Source organism: Mastigoproctus giganteus, chromosome 1 (assembly GCF_048544385.1).
Source record: "Mastigoproctus giganteus isolate SK-2022 chromosome 1, ASM4854438v1, whole genome shotgun sequence".
NCBI classification, from domain to species: Eukaryota; Metazoa; Arthropoda; class Arachnida; order Uropygi; family Thelyphonidae; genus Mastigoproctus; species Mastigoproctus giganteus.
The window spans coordinates 242,022,401-242,043,323 of NC_143575.1; the positions used below are offsets into that span (position 1 = coordinate 242,022,401).

Here is a 20,923-nt window from a genome sequence, read left to right on the forward strand (position 1 = left end):
TTACGAACTCTGGAATGACTAATACAATATTGCTGCTATATCCCTGATATGCCAAAATTATAAAAACCACATAATATCCTCTGAAGAATGAAGAAAAATAGTTACTGTATTTTCACCGTGTATAAGACGCTCCCATGTATAAGATGCACCTTAATTTTGGGGCCCGAAATTTGAAAAAAAAATGTATTACATAAATTTATTGAACTCAAATTTTATTCATCATAAAATTCATACAACTCCTCGTCACTGTCAAAACTCCCATCCATTAGCTTGTCCTCATCTGTGTCTGATGACGAATCACTGTCTTCATATATTGTCTCGTCCTCAGTTCCATCTATGGCATTTGAAATGCCACACTTCTTAAATGACTTGACAACAATCTCAATCTTGATATTATCCCAGGATCTTTTCACCCAGGTACAAACTTCTATAGTTGGTTTCTTCACTCTTCCTGCTGGTGTCAAATTGTCCCCAGAAGACCTCATCCATTGGTTCCATTCATCTCTCGTGGCAGCTTTGAAGGGTTTGTTAATGCTGACATCAAGTGGTTGGAGCCAGGATGTCAAGCCTCCAGGTATGACGGCAAGTTTTTTGCTCTGCAGCAATCTTCTTTGTGTTTTTTGTTATGTGTGCCCTGAACTGATCAAGCACCATTAGGGCAGGTTTGTGTAAGAGTCTCACCTGGTCTCCTGCTCCAAACTTTCTCAAACCAGATCTTCATCCCATTCTGATCCATCCAACCCTTGTCATGAACGTGGACAATCACTCCTCGAGGAATGTCTTCTTATGGCATTGTTTTGCATTTGAAAATCAGCATAGGAGGCAGCTTGGGTCCGTCTGTACAACAAGCTAGAACAACTGTATAATGGCTCTTTTCGTGTCCACTTGTCTTCACAGTTACAGTTTTTACCCCCTTCTTATCAACAGTTCTGTTACTTGGGACATCAAATTGAAGGGGGACTTCATCCATATTTGCAACCTGTCCCAACTCAAACTGATGTGTCTTCCGACATTGAATGACAAAACGATGAAATTCAAGGACCTTCTGCTCATAGCTTTCAGGCATCTTTTGGGCAAGTCTGGTGCATGTATGCATGCTTAGTCCATTCCATTTCATGAACCTGAAGCACCAATTGTGTCCTCCTTTGAAATCAGTAACTTCTTTTTCATCAGCAATTCTTCTTGCCTCATGCTGAACCATCTTTGTGGACACAGGAATTCCAATTGCCCTTTGCTCTTCAATCCATATCTTCAATTCCCTCTCTAAATCAGGCCATTTTGCTGACTTGCCTCTCATGGCCTTCTGTCATGGCGTTTTCAGTAGGGTTTCTTCTTCCCGTAGCCAGTCTCGGATTGTTTTCTCAGTTGGAGGACCAAACTTACATTGAGCAGCACTATTTCCATTCACTTTTACAAACTGGATCACTTTTAACTTGACTTCAGCACTGTACGAAAATCTTTTCTGAGCCATTTCTGGGCAGAACGTGGCAAAACGTAACCTAATATACCGGTAACAAGCATGAAAAAGCGGGAAATGCAAGTAAAAAAATCTACAACCACTGTATAAGACGCACCCAGTTTTTAGACCCCAAATTTTTCGAAAAGGAGTGCGTCTTATACATGGGGAAATACAGTATATATTTTTAATTAGTTCAATTAAATTATCTGGAGACAGCGGTGAAGTAGCCGGAGTGGCACATCATCATTCTTCTCTTTCTTGGTGATTCCTTTCTACTTCCTTGCACCATATGGCTAATAAGAAGAAGAAAAGAAAAGAAAACATAAAAGGAAGAATAAACGCATGTTGTACTGTAAAAACTGATATGTATTTCATAGCCCATTGGTTATTATAGTTGACTTCATTGGTGCCGATCCCTTCACCGTTTCTCGTATTCTGTCTAACGTAACGTAAGTCCGAAGCTTCGTGAGTCTTGGACTTAAAAAAATGTTCAGTAACCTACGTAAAAAGTATGGCGATAGATAAAAAACAAAAAAAACTTGCCATGCACTACTCGCGTGTCCAATATGATGCTTCCCTTTATTTTTTACGATGTCGATTTTAAATCGAATAGCTTCCCTTTATTTTTTATAGTGTTGCGTATGGTTTGATTACCAATATTATAATGGTCATTAGAGATTTAACGGATGCACCGTTTTCAAACTTTTGAATAATTTCAAGCTTTTGTTTTATTGAAAGTACAACTCTTGCATTTGCCCATCATTTTCACGATTTCTAAACCAAAAAAAAAAAATAATAATAAATACCGACATCCCTGACATAAATAATGAAACAAAATTTGTCCTTTTCCGGTACGACGAAACACAATTGACGAGATGCACTAAAACAAAATAAACATTTGCATTACCACACGACTTACTAAACAAACTAAACTAAAAATAATAGGTACACTAATCTCCCAATGACGACTTATAATGGCGTTTCTTGTTGCTTATTTACGACTTGCAAAACATCTGTTATGGCTATTCTAGTTATTACCTGAATTTTATGATTTCTGGTTGATTTTTTTATTTGGAATCTTGAAGTGTCTCTGTTAATCTGATCCCAGTAAATCAAGAGTCTGCTGTACTTGAATAATAAATTTATGCTTAATAAACTGTCTGTTAATATACTTAATTTGTTCTTATTCCAAAAACATTACTACTGAAGTAACAATATCAGGGGAAAAAAATTTTTAGAGTACTTTTTCATCATTTTCAGTTTTTCCTGATAGCAAAGAATGAGTACCGGCACCTGTTTTTTTTTTTTTTTTTTTTTTTACAAAAAAAGCACTGCAAATAACAATGCATATCATGTCATACAGATATATCTCTCTAGTACTTTAGAAGGTAGCTTGGACTATAAGCACATTTCCTGTAAAAGGGAATGACCACTGCATATCCCGGAGCAATATGGCCTTAGTTGCTAATGCTCCTAAAAACCAAACAATATAATAATAACATTTCCTGTAAAGCAAATGACTTTCTTAATTAATTACAAAAACTTACTAAAAAATGATTTTTTAGTTATTTGACACTAAATCCAAAAATAAATAAAGTAAAAGGAAGTTTCTATTTTCATGTTACTGTTTTTTTATATTCAGGCTATATGTAAAAAAATGCGGATTCCCAACACATGTGAAACAAATCTATGCCACTGATTTATTTGTGAATAAATCAGTGGCATAGATTTGTGTATCAGATATTTGTGGATGAAGTGGATCACAGGATGCTATGGATATTAGTTATAAAGGTCAAAAATAAGGTTCCAGTTTATTATTTGTTTGTTTGTTGTTTGGTTTTTAGGAGCATTAGCAACTAAGGTCATGTTGCTCCGGGGATATGCGGTGGTCATTCCCTGACCTTTCCGTATTTGGTGGTCACGGACTCGAACCCCAGTCTAATCAAGAAGCGTGTGCTATGCACTGCTGCTCCTGCCCACCTGGCTGTGGAGGCACCAGTTTATTATTTGTTGGTTAGTTTATTTAATTAGTGAAATCCCTTTCCAGTGACTTTTTTATTTATTTTTTATTTATATCTCTTATTTATATCACTATGATATAAATAACAGAAAATTTGATTTTGTTCGATTTTTCTGTCAAAAGAATCGAGGAATGGTTCAGCTATTGTTGTGCCTATATCCTGATTTACATTGTCAAGCTAGTCATTTATGCAAACACATCAGTTACTTAATTTTGTATTTAAAACTTAACTCAATAAATTTTGGTTAATATCAAACTTAATTCCTGGCTGAGACTTAAAATGACATTTGATTTACCTTTGTAGATGCAAAACTCAAGGCCAGTATTGTGAATAAACATATATTCAAGCTATTTTGATATAATAGATTTCACATGTCTTTGAAATTAAAAGTGCTGTTACCTTGCACATTGTAGCCCAGAAAGGAATGGCAAATGTTAATATATTTGTTAAAATGCAGTGGATTGTAAATTATTATTAAATTGAGTAAATTTCATCCTTCTGAATATTTTATAGCCAGCAGAATTTCACCTGCCATTAATATACATTATCATCTTAATACCTAAGAGAGATAAACTTCCTTAACTTTGAGCCTCAGGAAGCAGTACTTTTAAACAAATAACATCACTGAAAGGCTATTTGATTATTTGTTTAAAATACAAGATACTTTTATATGGTTGCATATTTTGAGAATAATCATGGAGGTAAGTAGGTAGGTAGGAAGGAAGAAGTTAGTTGTTCTATCTTGAGTATTAAGACTATAGCATTTGAAATCCTGATTGCAAAATACATGAGGCAAGTGTCCTCAGTTTTGTTTATTTCATAGACAATGTAGGATTTTATTTATATTAAAATAATTTAAGTTTTACGTTGTGATATTAATATTTTTGGTATTCTTTATTTAATGTGATCAGAAATAATAATATTTATTAAAATTAAAAATTGTAATATATTTTAATTTCATATGTAGCATTGAAGATTTTTTATTTATTGTAGGCCTAAAACACATGGCAGGGCAGCTACAGATGTTGATTCAGAAAGTGAATCGTCACAGACTACACAGATGATAGAACTTCTCACAAGAGAGAATGCAGCCCTTAAGAGTGAGCTGGATATGTGTCATAGGAAGGTTTCTAAACTAGAAAAAGTGAGTTCTTTTTTTTGTAGTGGTATTAAAAAGTTGCTAACTTTATGTAACACATCTTACCATTACTAAAATTATTATTAATAGTGAGATGTGTTATGTGAAGAAGTTTGCTAATTAAGTCTATCACAACATGCATTTATCATTTTGTTTCATTTTTTTTATTTGTATTCATTAAAAGTATGGTTACAATATTTTAAAAAATGAATCAAAATGAGAATATGAATATTATCATTTTGAAAGCACTTTTTGTTGGAACCATTTGTTCTGGCGGATATTCAGAGGAACATCTTCCAATAATTCAGGCCATGTTCAATCTAAAAAAAAATTGATACATGTCCATAAAATGAGCAAGAAGTATGCCTGGTGAGATAATTGTACATAGTCCTGCACAAGACCTTCTGGGAAAGTGTTGGTATCCTCTGACAGCTGACATGTTGGTTTTCCTTTTTCCAAATGTCAAATGTGCATGTTGTGTAACTTGCTTATTTATTCTCTCATAAATGTGGTTTCATTGCTGGGAAAAAAGAGAGCCACAACAGTGAATTGGCAGTGGCACTGACAGAACACTACATGATATGGATAGTTGTCTTCATTCAAATCTTTTATCTTTGTACGTGAAATAGTTTCATAATCAGGGAAATAATTTATAGACAGCTTGTATGAAAGAAAAACAAGTCTCCATAGAGATACATGTAAGGATAGTTATTATAAACTAAGGCTAATTTGCTTGAATTTTTTTGGGAGGGTGGGGATGAAGGGCAGATTATTATTATTGCCTTGCTCTCTTTCTGAGATTAGAGGAATTGAGGAGGCCTGCTGGCTGGGACTGATTGCTGAAGTGCTAATGTGCCTGTCACATAATATTCTAGATATATTTGACATAAATAATAATTATGGTCCCAGTATAATTTAATCTATATTAATATTTCTAAGCATAACTGATAGCATCATTGCCAAATGTTGTATTGATACAGCAGTATTTCTAAAGAAAATAAATAGTATTAGATTTTTGTAAATTTAATTTCATCATTTTGATTTGTGAATGGAATTGCCGATTAAAATAAACTTTTACTCCTTTGAAAACATGAAGCTTAAAAATGAATAGTTAGGCTGCTATTATTCCACCCATTAGAAAATAAATTATTGTAGAAATAATTTCATGTTGCTAAATGTTACTTGTTATTTTGGTTATCATTGTAGTTTGAAATAGAAATCCAGAAAGTCCATCAAGCTCATGAGGATCTCGTGAGGTCATCAGAAAAACGAGAGAAGTTAGAAAAGGCCATTCGAATGAGACTAGAAATGGAAGTTAGACGCCTCCAAGAAAATGGTAGAGAATTAAGAGGTATTAATTGCTTATTTGTACTATTAAATGTTCAGTCATATACAAACACAAATTTGCTTGGCATGTGTTTTTTTTTTTTTTTTTTAATTTTATTTAGAGCTTTTATTTAAATTAAGCTATGCTATACTTATTATTTATTATTAATTTCCAGTTTAATCACTTTGATTACATCAAAGGAAGAAAACCTACACTGCACTCTACTCAGTTAAACAAGAGTTAATTGACATTAGAAACTCAGACCTAATTGAAAGTAGGTCTGGATAAGAACCTAATTGTTCTTCTCATCCCACTGTATGCTTCACAGATTTTGTCCTCTGCACCACCAAAAGCAGCTTTTTGAAACTGAAAACTTTCAGTTGAATAAAGCCATATGCTTGTTTCTTTTAAATGTTATACCAACATTTGAAAATCCAGACATAGTCCAACATACCTAACATCCATGTACTAAGGTCATTACTCCTAGATCTGGATACGTTGAAGAACGTTTGGTGCAAATTTATTTTTACAACAGTTTTCAAATCTTCCATTTCGGAAATTGATTGCCATAAGCAGACTAAACCAGAAGGATGATTCTGACTTAGTCATAGGCATTTTTATTGCCAATGTTGTGGAGAGGATAAAATGAGAGATTTGAGAGAGTTGCATGTGACAACATGGTGTACAAGTTTCTGTTGAAAAATGTTCTTATAAATGCCGAGGTAGAACAAACCATCATTTGGCAGTGCATCATTTTCGTATTTGAAATTTTTTGTGGACACATTTCCAGTACTTCTTGGTGTCATTGAAGAAAAGAAATATATAAGCAGTAGATGTTTTGCAGCATCAGTTCTGTCAGTTTTGGTGTGAGAATCTTCCAGATGTGATTATCACGGAAGAAAGAACTGATGTACAGTGGTCCTTGATTTAAAGAATTAACAAGTGCATGTGGTAGATGACTTTCATCAACCGGTGAAATACTACCACTTTGCTTATTGGAGGCTTGAAGTGGTGAAACCCATGTTTAGTCTCTAGAGCAAAGTTTCCGGCATCCCCCCCCCCCCAATACTTTTCCTTCAATCCATGCACAGTACTAAGTACTATAGGTTTTGATACCTTTCGTGTTTGGGGTTTTCATAAAAAAAAAAAAAAAAAAAAAAAAAAAACATGGAAGCTCGAAATATAACTAATTACCCCCAAGTCATGCTTGGCATCTTAAGAAATCTTTATAGGAATGTTGTGTTTAAAGGATATTCAGCCAAGTGAAAAAAATAACAAAAAAGTGAGTTCAAAGCATCCCATTCTTTGAGACGCTTTGAGCCATTGTTATGAACAAAACTTTCATTCAACATCTAATATAGTTAGGGAAGGATGTTACGTGGTTGTTTTCCATTAAGATTATACTATATTCAATACCACTCTTACACCACGTGAAATTAATAATATAGTTTATTAAGCTATTAGCCTAAACTACTCTACATTAAGGTGACGTTTCAGGTATCTCAATACCTGAAGCATCACTTAATATATAGTAGTTTAGGTGAATAGCTTAATAAACTATATTATTAATTTCACGTGGTGTAAGAGTGGTATTGAATATAGTAGTATAATCTTAATGGAAAACAACCACGTAACATCCTTCCCTAACTATATTAGATGTTGAATGAAAGTTTCATTCAACTATATTCATTAATACAACATTTTTTAAAGCCCAAAGTATAAAACAGTATCTTTCTTGAATCAATTAAAATCAGAAAATGTCTAAAAGAAATCTCAACAGATATCCACAGATAGAAAAATGTGTAAAAGCATATATCCTGTGACTATTTTAATACAGAATATGTAATTTTTGCCAGTGAAATTGAATTTCAAATGAAGTGTGGACTTTCACAAAAAATCTTTTTCATTCTGTTTTTTGGGAAATACTGCATTTTCTAAAAAAAAAAAAAATTCTGCATTCAACCTGTTTTGACCCACAAGCCTCCTGTTTTTCCTTCTGCTTACAAATGCCTGATTTCCACTATTTTGAAACTCAAAAGCTAGCAGCTAGCAAAACTTACAGGTAAACTGTTTAATACTTGTCATGTACCACACTCTTTTAAACCTGTGTTTTTGAACCAGTGTTATGTAGAAAACTAGTGTTCCACAAAATGTGGAACACTAGTTTTCCACAAAATGTGGAATAACAGGAGAGACTGCTTCTACAGGAATGGGATACACTTAAATAGAAAGGGTGCACGAATATTTGCTGATGCTATTGAGGCAGTGTTAGGTGGAAAGCTGCTAGCTTGGGGGGATTCACAGAGGTGAAGGTGATTCTTGCACAACTTCTATTAGAAAGGGACCTGGAGCGAGCAGTGCTGGGGGTTTCAGGGACTGATGGCAATCATCATGAAACAGGTGGATATGTGAGATGTGTTAGGGTAACTACTAATAAGGATAGGTACATGTATACTTACGTGTATACTTGCATGTATACCAATGCTAGAAGTATAGTAAATAAATTTGATGAATTTCGAGTGTTGATCAAGACATCAAAGGCAGATATTTGTTGGGATAGCAGAGACGTGGTGTCACACAGATATAAGGAATGGAGAACTGGTATTTGGGGAGTTCAGTGTGTACAGAAAGGATAGACAGGATTGAAAGGGAGGAGGTGTTATGCTGTTAATTAAGAAAAACAAAATCAAAAGAAGTGCATCCAGTTGATATAGATGAACAGTGCACTGTTGAGTCAGTTTGGTGTGACATAAGCACTGCGAAAGCAAAAATAAGAGTAGGAGTATGTTATAGACCTAATGACTCAAACGAATATAATGAACAATTGTACAGAGAAATAGTGGGCTAGTAAATCAGAATGTCTTATAATGGGGGATTTAACTTCCCAGATATTGACTGGAACTTGTGGGTTGGTTACTCACACACCAGTCAGACTTTTGTGGATTTATTGGATGATTGTTTTCTGCAGCAGCAGCATGTTCGAGAGGCAACCAGAGAGGGTAATACCCTTGATCTGGTTATCAGCAGTGATCATTCGTGTATTAAGAATTTGCAGATAAAGGAACCACTAGGTGGCAGTGATCACAGTGTACTGATGTGAGATTTACTTAAAGATATAATTACCATCAGGGGTAAAGGAAAGGGTTTTTGCTTCCGTAAAGGTGAGTACAGTGGTCTCAGACAGTTTTTAAATTCTGTACAGTGGGAAGCATTCAAGGAATTAATGGTGGATGCTACTAAAAGTTTCATACCTATTAAGAAATATTGTTCAAGGTTTAGGCCTAAATGGTTATCAAATGAACTAATGAGACTCGTGACAGAGAAGAAAAATGCATGGGATGCATATAAATTATCAAGCGACTCAGAAGCCTATGGCACATATAAGCTAGGTCTGTAATCAGGTCACAAAGGAGGTTAGGCAGGCGAAGGCAGATTACGAGAAATCTTTGGCAAAGGATGCTAAGAAAAACAGCAAGGATTTCTTTACTTATATAAACTCTAAAAGGAAGGGGATGAATCTGATTGGTCCACTTGATATCGATGGTTCGACTGTTGATGATCCTGCTCAGATAGCAAACAACTGAATGAGTATTTTGCATCTACATTCACACATGAGGAGTTATTAAGGTTTGAAAATGCCAGAAGGTTATCAAATTGTAGCAGGGTGTTTAATGATTTTGTAATAACTGAGAGCAAAGTGGAGGAGAAATTGTTGAAGTGAAACATAAGAAAGGCACCTGGGGTGGATGGGATCTATCCAGTTATATTAAAGGAGGCGGCAAAGCAACTAAGCAAACTTTAGCCATAATTATGAGAGATCCTTGGCTCAGGGAAGGTCCCCACGGACTGGAGATGTGCAAATTGTATCCCAATTCACAAAGGGGATTGAAGGGTGACACGAGTAATTACAGACCAGTTAGTGTAACTTCTGTTCCAGGTAAAATAATGGAGTCACTGGATAAAGATGCATTGCAGGATCATCTAGACAAGACTACAGCAATAATTCAGACACAGCATGGGTTTGTTAAGGGAAAGTCTTGTCTTACAAATTTGATAGGATATTATGATGTGGTTACAAAGGAACTGGATGCAAAAAATAATTTTCATATCATATATTTCAATTTAAGGAAAGCTTTTGACACCATTGCGCATGGAAGACTATTGTACAAATTGGAGCAGAATGGTATTAAGGATAAGTTGCTACAATGGATAAAAGGATGGTTGAGTGGGAGAAGACAGGGTAGTTATTAATCGGTGCTGCTCTTCGTGGACTAATGTTATTAGTGGAGTCCCACAGGGTTCGGTGTTGGGTCCTCTGTTGTTTTTTATATTTATCAATAGTATTGATGAAGGTATATCAGGCTTTCCCTCAGCATGAGGAGGCTTCCACCCTGCAGTGGGTTGATAATGGCTGCACTTTACTTTTTTTTTTATATCAGGCTTAGTGTCGAAGTTTGCAGATGGTACAAAGGTTGGCAGAGTTATTAATGACAGTAATGGCAGTGTGCTACTGCAACAGGATCTAGATAATTTGTGCAGATGGGCTGAGAAGTGGCAACTGAAGTTTTACCTTGACAAATGCAAAGTACTGCATATGGGTAGAAGTAACTCCAGAGAAACGTACCAACTGTGTGGTATTACACTTAAGGTGGTAGAAAATGAAAAAGACCTGGGAGTAATTGTGCAGTCAGATATGGAGCTTTCTGAGCAATGCAGACAGGCTATGGGATCCTTCCACTTGTTCAGATTACGAACCTAAGGGGGCATAAATTCAAATTAAGAATAGATGTGTGGAAATTTGACTTTAGCCAGCGGGCGCGGGTAATTGCTGGAATAAATTTCCATCTGTCGTTATGGAAGTTGATAGGTTAAATAAATTTATGGAGGAACTGGACACGCATTTGGAGGGAATGGTCTGATTTTTTTTTTTTTTTTTTGTCTCATGCTGCATAAGCTCATACACTTGCTTTCTTTCATCATATGCCACTAGTACTACTATCTGTACTTCAGTAATTATGTTGCAGTTTAAGTAAAAAAGGAAATATAGTTGTATGTTTATAATAAAAAACAAATTCTCTTGATGTGATTTTATTGAATTATTTTGGTTATATTGTTTTCAGTATATTGTTTTTGTTGATTTTAAAACCATTTAAAAAGTGTTCCTATAATTAAAAAGATTGATATAAACACTGTTTTAAACTTTGGTGTTTGATAAGGTCCTAAACTGAAAATGAGAAAGCTACAGAAGTCCTTATAGTAATTTTCTTCATAATGAATTACATTTAATAAATTACTTTTTTAGTTAGAGTAATCTGAGAAACGTATTTTAAATGAAAAAAAAAAAAAAAAAAAAGCAAGGACTTTTTTTATTTTTACTATCTCTTCATCCCATGCATAATCCTCCCTGGATCAGAGATTTTGAAAAAGTGGCAACCTAGATGTGCTAACCTCCATTTACTGAGGTCATTATCTCTAATACCTTGAGTGTGATAGGTAAATTAGACCAGGAGTTGTTAAATCTTCCATTTCATTTGGAAGTTGAAGTTGATTTTCATAATAGACTAAATATTTATTCTGACTTGGCCGTAAACAGCTTTAGAATAAAAGAAAATGGGGGAGGGGGAGATTCTGTTCAGTGAGGCAGGTACTTTATTGCTGCATCTGACTACATGATGCACTAGTTCCCATTGAAAAATTGTATTCTAATGAATTCCATGGTAACATAAGCATTACAAATGCATTAAAAGTTAAGAAGGGCCATTGTTTTAAATACAATTTCTGAACAAGGTGTGTGTGTGTGTGTGTGTGTGTGTGTGTGTGTGTGTGTGTGTGTGTGTGTGTGTGGTGTGTGTGTGTGTGTGGTTTTTAGGAGCATTAGCAACTAAGGCCATATTGCTCCGGAAATATGCGGTGGTCATTCCCTGACCTTTCCACATCCTCCATATTGGTGGTGACGGGCTCGAACTCTAATCAAGAAGTGTGTGCTATGCACTGCTGCTCCTTTCCACCTGGCTATGGAGGCGTGTGAGTGAGTGAGTAAAATTATTAGTTGCTTCCATTTAAGTTTATAAAGTCATTATGCACATAATCTCTGTTACTGCATACACCAAAAATAAAAATTTAAATGTCTAGTGGGGTGGGCCATTTACTCCAGTGGCCACATAGGTCAGAAGCATTTATAACTAATAATTTTGACAGCATAGAGAATGAGGTACAGTATAGAACTGCTAGGAATTTTGCAGCGTTCAGGTCTTATTTTTCTGATTTTTATCTTTTCTTCCTCCTTTTTATAAGTATCTTTGGCTGTTTTTTTATTTCCTGTTTGACTAAGGCAAGACTAAGTCAGTAAAGCATCTTTTGTTACAGTATAAAAGAACATGAACTCATAATTTAATATTAAGAAAAAAATATTGCATATTTTTTTTTCCTACCTGCATTAAAACCTAAGTTCCAGAATTTAGAAGTGGTTGATGTTGTTCAGTCATGTTAACAGAAAATGCACAAATGAAAATCATATACTTATAAATAGAGAAATGACTTTTCTTTTCCTATGATCAGAAAATTCAATATTTTTCTTAATAGTGAACTTTAATGAAATTTTTGTGGCATTAGGCTCTTCATTATAAAGGGATTCAATTATATTTATTTTCAGAGAGAATATCAGAGTTTACTTAAAGAAAAATGAAGTTTAAAATATTGAATATTTATTGGAAAGAATAAGTAAAAAAAAAAAAAAAGCCAATTAAAAGATAGTAGTTCTTGAAAGATATTTAATTATTATTTTTGAATTAGAGACAGTGTTCTTGTTTACCATTAAAATGAAATAATAATAAACAAGGTTTTTTTTTTTTTTTTTAATCTGATGTTATTTTTTGTTATAGACCAGTTGGATGCAGTCACTTCCCAGCTGACTAAAAGACCTGTAAGTTTCATCAAAATGCATAATTTCTTTTATTCATATTGTTCCATGCATAAGGTTTTCATGTGCTCTGTGATTAAATTTATTAGATAGTAGTTTTTGACGACTGTTAGAGTAACTTGCTTGTTAAGCATGTTTTATACTAGTCAGTTACAACATTAAAAGGTCTTAATAAAAATGTACTCTCTCTTAAGATTATAAAATATTTTACTTATTAATCTTGAAATAAGAACGTATGAAACTTCAACCTAGAAAAAGTTTAAGAAAATTAATATCAAGACTAATTAAATCGACTTATACAGTACGGTTGCACCACAACAAGATTGATGACGCTGTAGAGCGGATATCATCTTTTAAGGACACAGAATGTGATATAGTTGTACACGTTGGCACTAATGATATTAAGAGTAGGAGACTGGCAGAATTAACAAGTACAGGTCACTGTTGAAAAAAAGCCGGGAATTAGGGTTGAATTTGAAAGTGTCTACAATTCTGCCCAGACACGATAGAAGGGAGTATATGATGAGAGCCTTTTCGATCAATTCGGCCGTGGAAAGCTTTTGCGAGGCTCAAGGGGTAGAATTTTTTTCAGCCTGGTCTGTACTTGTTAACAGGAGAGACTGCTTCTACAGGGATAGGATGCAAGAATATTTGCTGATGGTATCAAGGCAGTGTTAGATGGATCGGAAAACTGCTAGCTTTTGGGGGATACAAGGACTAATAGTTGAACAGTATACTCAGGCAGAGGTGAAGGTGATTCTTCCACAACTTCTATTAGAATAAGTAGTGACCTGGAGCAAGGGATGTTGGGGGGTTTCAGGGATGGATGGCAGTCATCGTGAAATAGGTGGGTATATGGGATTTGTTAGGGTGAATAGGAATAGGAGCATGTATACCAATGCCAGAAGTATAGTAAATAAATTTGATGAATTTGAAGTGTTGGTCAAGATATCAAAAGCGGATATTGTTGGGATAGCAGAGACGGGGTGTCACACAGATATAAGGAATGCAGAACTGGAATTTGGGGAGTACAATGTGGGAAGCATTCAAGGAATTAATCGTGGATGCTACTAAAAGTTTCATACCTATTAAGAATATTGTTCAAGGTTTAGGCCTAAATGGTTATCTAATGTACTAATGAGACTCGTAAAAGAGAAGGAAGAAAAATGCATGGGATGCATATAAATTATCAAGCGACTCAGAAGCCTATGGCAGATATAAGCTGATCTGTAATCAGGTCACAAAGGAGGTTAGGCAGGCGAAGGCAGATTACGAGAAATTTGGCAAAGGATGCTAAGAAAACAGTAAGGATTTAGCATTAGCATTAGCAGAGGCATATGATGCAAGAAAGCAAGCTTATTCAGCATCAGCCAAAAAAAAAACAAAAAAAAAAAAAAAAAAACCCACTCCCATTTCACCCCTCTGTTCGTTCGAAATACCTGTCCAGTTGAGCTTTAAATTTGTTTAGGCTATCAACTTCAACAACCAGTGATGGAAGTCGGTTCCACCAACCAACCACCCGCTGGCCAAAGGCAAATTTCCGCACATCTATCCGACATCCGTCCTTCCTCAATTTGAATTTATGCCCTCTGAGGTGATTATTCTGAGAAAGATGAAGAATCCCATTGGCATTGAGCATGCTCAAACCATTCAAAGCCTTATACACCTCTATCAGATCACCTCGCCGGTGCCTAGTCTCCAGACTCTGTAATTTGCAAAACTTAAGCCTTTCTTCGTAAGAGCAACCCTTTGTTCCATTTACTAATCTTGTTGCCCTTCTCTGTACCCGTTCCAGCAGCTCTACATCCTTCTTGAAATGAGGCCTCCAGACCTGTATACAGTACTCAAGATGTGGCCTTACCATTGCCTTATACAAGGGAATAATCACCTCCTTATCCCTGCTAGAAAAATTCCTCTTTATCATTGACAAGACACCATGAGCTACTCTTGCAGCTCGTCTGCACTGCTCAGAGAACTTCATATCTGCCTGCACAATTACCCCCAGGTCCTTTTCATTCTCCACCACTGTCAGTGTAGTACCGCAGAGTTGATACGTTGATCTGGGGTTACTGTTTCCCATATGCAGCACTTTACATTTGTCGATGTTAAACCTCATTTGCCACCTCTCAGCCCATCTGTTCAACCTGTCCAGATCCTGTTGCAGCAGCATAGCGTCAGTATTGTCCTTAACGACCCTGCCAACCTTTGTATCATCTGCAAACTTGGACATTAAACTTGATATCCCATCATCAATATCATTCATAAACACCGAAAACAACAACGGACCCAACACTGAACCTTGAGGAACTCCACTAATAACATTAGTCCACGTTGAGCAGTGTCCATTGATTACCACTCTCTGTCTTCTGCCACTCAACCATCCCCTTATCCATAGCAGCAATTTGCCTCCAATGCCACACTGCTCCAATTTGTGCAGCAGTCTTCCATGTGCAACAGTATCAAAAGCCTTTCTAAGATCCAAATATATAATATCAAAGTTATTCCCTGCATCCAGTTCTTTTGTGACTACATCATAGTATCCAATCAAATTGGTCAGGCAAGACCTGCCCTTAACAAAACCATGCTGCGTCTGAGCTATAACTGAATTCTTGTCTAGATGATCCTGCAGTGCTTCTTTAACCAGTGCCTCCATTAATTTACCTGGAACAGAAGTTAAACTAACAGGTCTATAATTACTTGTGTCAGCCTTTGAACCTCCTTTGTGAATTGGGGTCACATTTGCACATCTCCAGTCCATAGGTACCTCCCCTGAGTCCAAGGAAGCTCTCATAATTATGGCTAAGGGTTTGCTTACTTCCTTTGCTGCCTCCTTTAATATAACTGGATAGATCCCATCCACCCCAGGTGCCTTTTTTATGTTTATCCTCAACAATCTCTCCTCCACTTTCCTCTCAGTTATTACAAAATCATCCAGCTCACTGCCAATGTTTACTTTACCTACATCATTCTCCTTCCTGAATAACTCCTCATGCGTGAATGTAGATGCAAAATACTCGTTTAGATTGTTAGCCACCTGAGCAGGATCCTCAACTGTTGAACCATCAATATCCAGTGGACCAATCTGATTCATCCCTTTCCTTTTCGAGTTCAAGTATGTAAAGAACTCTTTTCTGTTTTTCTTTGCATCCTTTGCCAAGGATTTTTCATAGTCTGCCTTTGCCTGCCTAATCTCCTTTGTGACTTGGTTACAGACCAACTTATATCTATCATAGGCTTCCATGTCACCCATTAATTTGTATGTATCCCATGCATTTTTCTTCTCTGCCACATGTCTCATTAGTTCATCTGACAACCATTTAGGCCTAAACCTTGAACAATATTTCTTAGTTGGTATGTAAAGCCTGGTAGCCTCCTAGATTAGTTCCTTGAATGCTTCCCATTTTGAGTTTGCTGTTGGTAACATCATCAGTTGGTCCCACTGTATAGAATTTAAATACTGTCTCAGACCATCATAGTCGCCTTTACGAAAACAAAAACCCTTCCCTTTACCTCTGATGGTAGTTACCTCCTTGAGTAAATCCCACTTCAACACACTGTGATCACTGCCACCTAGTGGTTCATTTATCTGCAGGTTCTTAATGCATGAAGAATCACTACTGATAATCAGATCAAGAGTATTGCTCCCTCTTGTTGCCTCACGAACATGCTGATGTAGAAAACAGTCATCCAATAAATCCACAAAAGCCTTGCTAGTGTGCGAGTGACCAACCCACAAATTCCAGTCAATATCTGGGAAATTAAAGTCCCCCATTATAAGACTCTCTGATTTACTGGCCCACTCTATTTCCCTGTACAATATCTTATTATACTCATCAGAGTCATTAGGCCTATAGCACACTCCTACTCTCAATTTTGATTTCCCTATGCTTATGTCACACCAAACTGACTCGACGCTGCCCTGTCCATCGATGTCGACTGGCTTCACTTCCTTGGACTTTATGTGTTTCTTAATTAATAGCATGACCCCTCCTCCCCTCCTGTCCTGTCTATCCTTTCTATACACATTGTATTCCCCAAATTCCAGTTCCGCATTACTTATATCTGTGTGACACCACGTCTCTGATATCCCAACAATATCTGCCTTTGATGTTTTGAGCAATACCTCAAATTCATCAAATTTATTTACCAAACTCCTAGCATTGGTGTACACGCAGGTATACATGCACCTGTTTCTATTCTTAGCTACCCTAACACAACCCATGTGTTTACTTGTACCGCAATGACTACCAGCAGTAAACTCTAAGAGAAAGGGGATGAATCTGATTGTTCCACTTGATATTGATGGTTCAACTGTTGATGATCCTGCTCAGATAGCAAACCAACTCAATGAGTATTTTGCATCTACATTCACACATGAGGAGTTATTAAGGTTTGAAAATGCCACAAGGTTATCAATTTGTAGCAGGGTACTTAATGATTTTGTAATAACTGAGAGCAAAGTGGAGGAGAAATTGTTGAAGTTAAACATAAGAAAAGCACCTGGGGTGGATGGGATCTATCCAGTTCTATTAAAGGAGGCGGCAAAGCAACTAAGCAAACCCTTAGCCATAATTATGAGAGCATCCTTGGACTCAGGGAAGGTTCCCATGGACTGGAGATGTGCAAATGTATCCCCAATTCACAAAGGGGGATTGAAGGGTGACACGAGTAATTACAGACCAGTTAGTTTAACTTCTGTTCCGGGTAAAATAATGGAGTCACTGGTTAAATATGCATTGCAGAATCATCTAGACAAGACTGCAGCAATAATTCAGACACAGCATGGGTTTGTTATGGGAAAGTCTTCTCTGACAAATTTGATAGGATATTATGATGTGGTTCCAAAGGAACTGGATGCAAAAAATAATTTTGATATCATATATTTGGATTTCAGGAAAGCTTTTGACACTGTTGCGCATGGAAGACTATTGTACAAATTGGAGCAGAATGGTATTAAGGGTAAGTTGCATAAATGGATAAAAGGATGGTTTAGTGTGAGAAGACAGAGGGTGGTAATCGATGGATGCTGCTCTTCATGGACTAATGTTATTAGTGGAGTCCCACAGGGTTCGGTGTTGCGTCCACTGTTGTTTTGTGTATTTATCAGTGATATTGATGAAGGTATATCAGGCTTAATGTCAAAGTTTGCAGATGATACAAAGGTTGGCAGCGTTGTTAATAACAGTAATGGCAGTGTGCAACTGCAACAGGATCTAGATAATTTGGACAGATGGGCTAAGAAGTGGCAACTGAAGTTTAACATTGACAAATGCAAAGTACTGCATATGGGTAGAAGTAACCCCAGAGAAATGTACCAACTGTGTGGTACTACACTTAAGGTGGTAGAAAATGAAAAAGACCTTGGAGTAATTGTGCAGTCAGATATGAAGTTTTATGAGCAATGCGGACAGGCTGCCAGGGCAGGACATGGGGTTTTGTCAATGATATATAGGAATTTTGCTAGCAGGGAAAAGGAGGTGATTGTCGCTCTGTATAAGGCAATGGTCAGGCCATGCCTTGAGTACTGCGTACAGGGCTGGAGGCCTCATTTTTGGAAGGATGCAGATTTACTTGAGCGTGTACAGAGAAGGGCAACAAGATTGGTGATGGGAATGAAGGGATCCTCTTACCAAGAGAGGCTTAATTTCTGCAAATTGCAGTGGCTGGAGACTAGGCATCTGCGCGGTGATCTGATTGAGGTGTATAAGGCCTTGAATGGGTTGAGCACGCTGAATTCTGATGGGATCCGTCCACTTGTTCAGATAAAAAGTGGACCTAAGGGGGCATAACTTCAAATTAAGAAAAGACAGATGTAGAATAGATGTGCGGAAATTTGCCTTTAGCCAGCGAGTGGTTAATTGCTGGAACAAACTTCCATCTGTCGTTGTGGAAGTTGATAGGTTGTTTAAGGAGGAACTGGACAGGCATTTGGAGGGAATGGTGTGATATTTTTTTTTTTTTTTTTTTTTGGCTGATGCTGCATAAGCTCATACACTTGCTTTCTTGCATCACATGCCACCACCACTAGTACTACTATTACATTATACAGAGTTATAGTGAAAGCAAAGTTTGCCCGAACCACATAAATATATACAGTCGAACTTTCCCATAATGAATTCGATAAATCTGGCGAAAAAATTCGTTATAGAGAAATTTTGTTATACAGAGAATATCTTTTTTTATTAGAAATCGTTATCTAATTAGAAAATGAAAACAAATCTACATTTATTTTTAATGTATTTTATTTCAAAAACATACTTATTTAAATTACATTTACACAATTTTCGGTGTTAAGTATCACGCATTTAAAAAAATCTGTAATTTTCGTTTCCACAGTACAATTAAAAAATTGTCTGGTTCTCAAAGAAAACCTCACATTTATTCAGAGCATTAAAAACATTATCAGGAACATTTTCATAAAACTGTAGACCCATACGAACCGTTTTAAAAGGGTTAATCATTTCTTCGCGAGTTGGCTTTGCTACGGGTTGTTCTGATGCATCTTCAACGTCATCGTTAATTTCTTTGTGATCATGATCGCATATAACACTGTTCAGCAGTATTTCATCTTCATTTGGATGTTCTGCTGTGATCTACATAAACATAACTATCCAGTGTTATTTCATTTTTGATGTTTCCAGACGATTCTAATAATGTCCAAAAGTTTTTCAGTTGTGAAATGGGCAGTTCATCTTGTTTGTCCAATCGTTGTTCGACTTCTGTATTCAAAGCAAATTCCGCTTTCGAAAAACAATTTTGAATAGTGTATTCAGTGACATCGTTTGTCCAAACTTTTGCCAGTTCGAGATACAATCTCTACGGTTAATTGTAACCTCCAAGTTTGTATTTTCTGATAAAGCACTGACAATCTTCATTATTATTCTCTTCGATAATGAAATTTTGCTGGAGTTTTGACGTTACGTTTGGTGGTAAAAACAACTTCGCACTTTTAAGTTTGGCAGAAATAATGGCAGGATGTGCCGGACAGTTGTCAGTTACCAACACGATTTTCCTTTTTTCTTTTATTATACGCTTGTCTAGTTTTAATATCCATTCTTCAAAAATATCACTTGTCATCCATGCTTTTTTAATAAAGGTGTAGTCAACTTCCAAAGATTTTGTGTTTCTAAAACATCTTGGGTTTTTTGATATTCCGATGACTAAAAGTCTTAATTTTTCACTTCCTGTCATATTTGCTCCAACTAGCACAGTGATTCTTTCTTTGCTTTGTTTTCTGCCAAAACATTTATCATCCAAGCAAGTGTTCTATTCGGTAAACATTTAAAGAATAAACCCATTTCATCAGCATTAAAAACATCCTTACGCTCATATTCTTCCAAAATCTTCTTTAAGGTATTGTTCCTCCAACTGTTGCAATCTTCTTCGCTTACATTAACACTTTCTCCACAAATAACCTTTTCTACAATTCTGTGGCACTTCTTAAATTTATCTAGCCACCCAGTGCTCGCATTAAATTCTGTATGTCCAAGGGACTGTGCAAATTTCAGAGCTTGTTGCTTAATTATTGGGCCCGATATTGGGATATTCTTTTCACTTATCATTTGCACCCATTTTAGAACAGCTTTATCAACATCTTCATATACTTAATTCGCTTCTTGTCTGCTCCTCCTTCAATTGCATTTAAAATTGATTCTCGATTTTTTTAAAATCGTAGATAAACTGGTTGCAGGTATGCCATATTTCTCTGCAACATATTTTTTCTTAAAACCCTGGTCAATATCATAATCTTTGCTTTATCATTAATACTTAAACACTTTCTCTTCGACATTGTTTTCACAATTGTAAAAATTACTGGACTGCAGCTCTTGCCGATACATACACTACAAACTTCGCTGCTCTGGCCATATAGTGAATTATTAGTACAGGTACCGCCTATTCAATGACATTCGCTTGCCAAGTCAATAGTATCACTCACTTTGAAGAAATATACGACTTTGTGAATTTCTTTTATTCTGCTTTCATTCATAATATATGAAAGAAATTTTATGATTAATGTACGCTGTATGTTACTTTTCAGAGGGGGGAAAAAAAAAAAAAA

At 36.0% G+C, this 20,923-nt stretch overlaps 1 protein-coding gene across 3 annotated transcripts in view; it reads left to right on the forward strand.

Moving 5' to 3' along the window:
• Nucleotides 1–20,923, forward strand: part of LOC150091707 (uncharacterized) — a 191,953-nt gene that overhangs the window by 90,913 nt on the left and 80,117 nt on the right. For all 3 annotated transcript variants that reach the window (XM_090376518.1, XM_090376511.1, XM_090376502.1), the window contains exons 4-6: nt 4,474–4,624; nt 5,825–5,969; nt 12,827–12,867. In XM_090376518.1, coding sequence (XP_090232644.1) covers nt 4,474–4,624; nt 5,825–5,969; nt 12,827–12,867 — 337 coding nt within the window. The remainder of the gene's footprint in view (nt 1–4,473; nt 4,625–5,824; nt 5,970–12,826; nt 12,868–20,923) is intronic.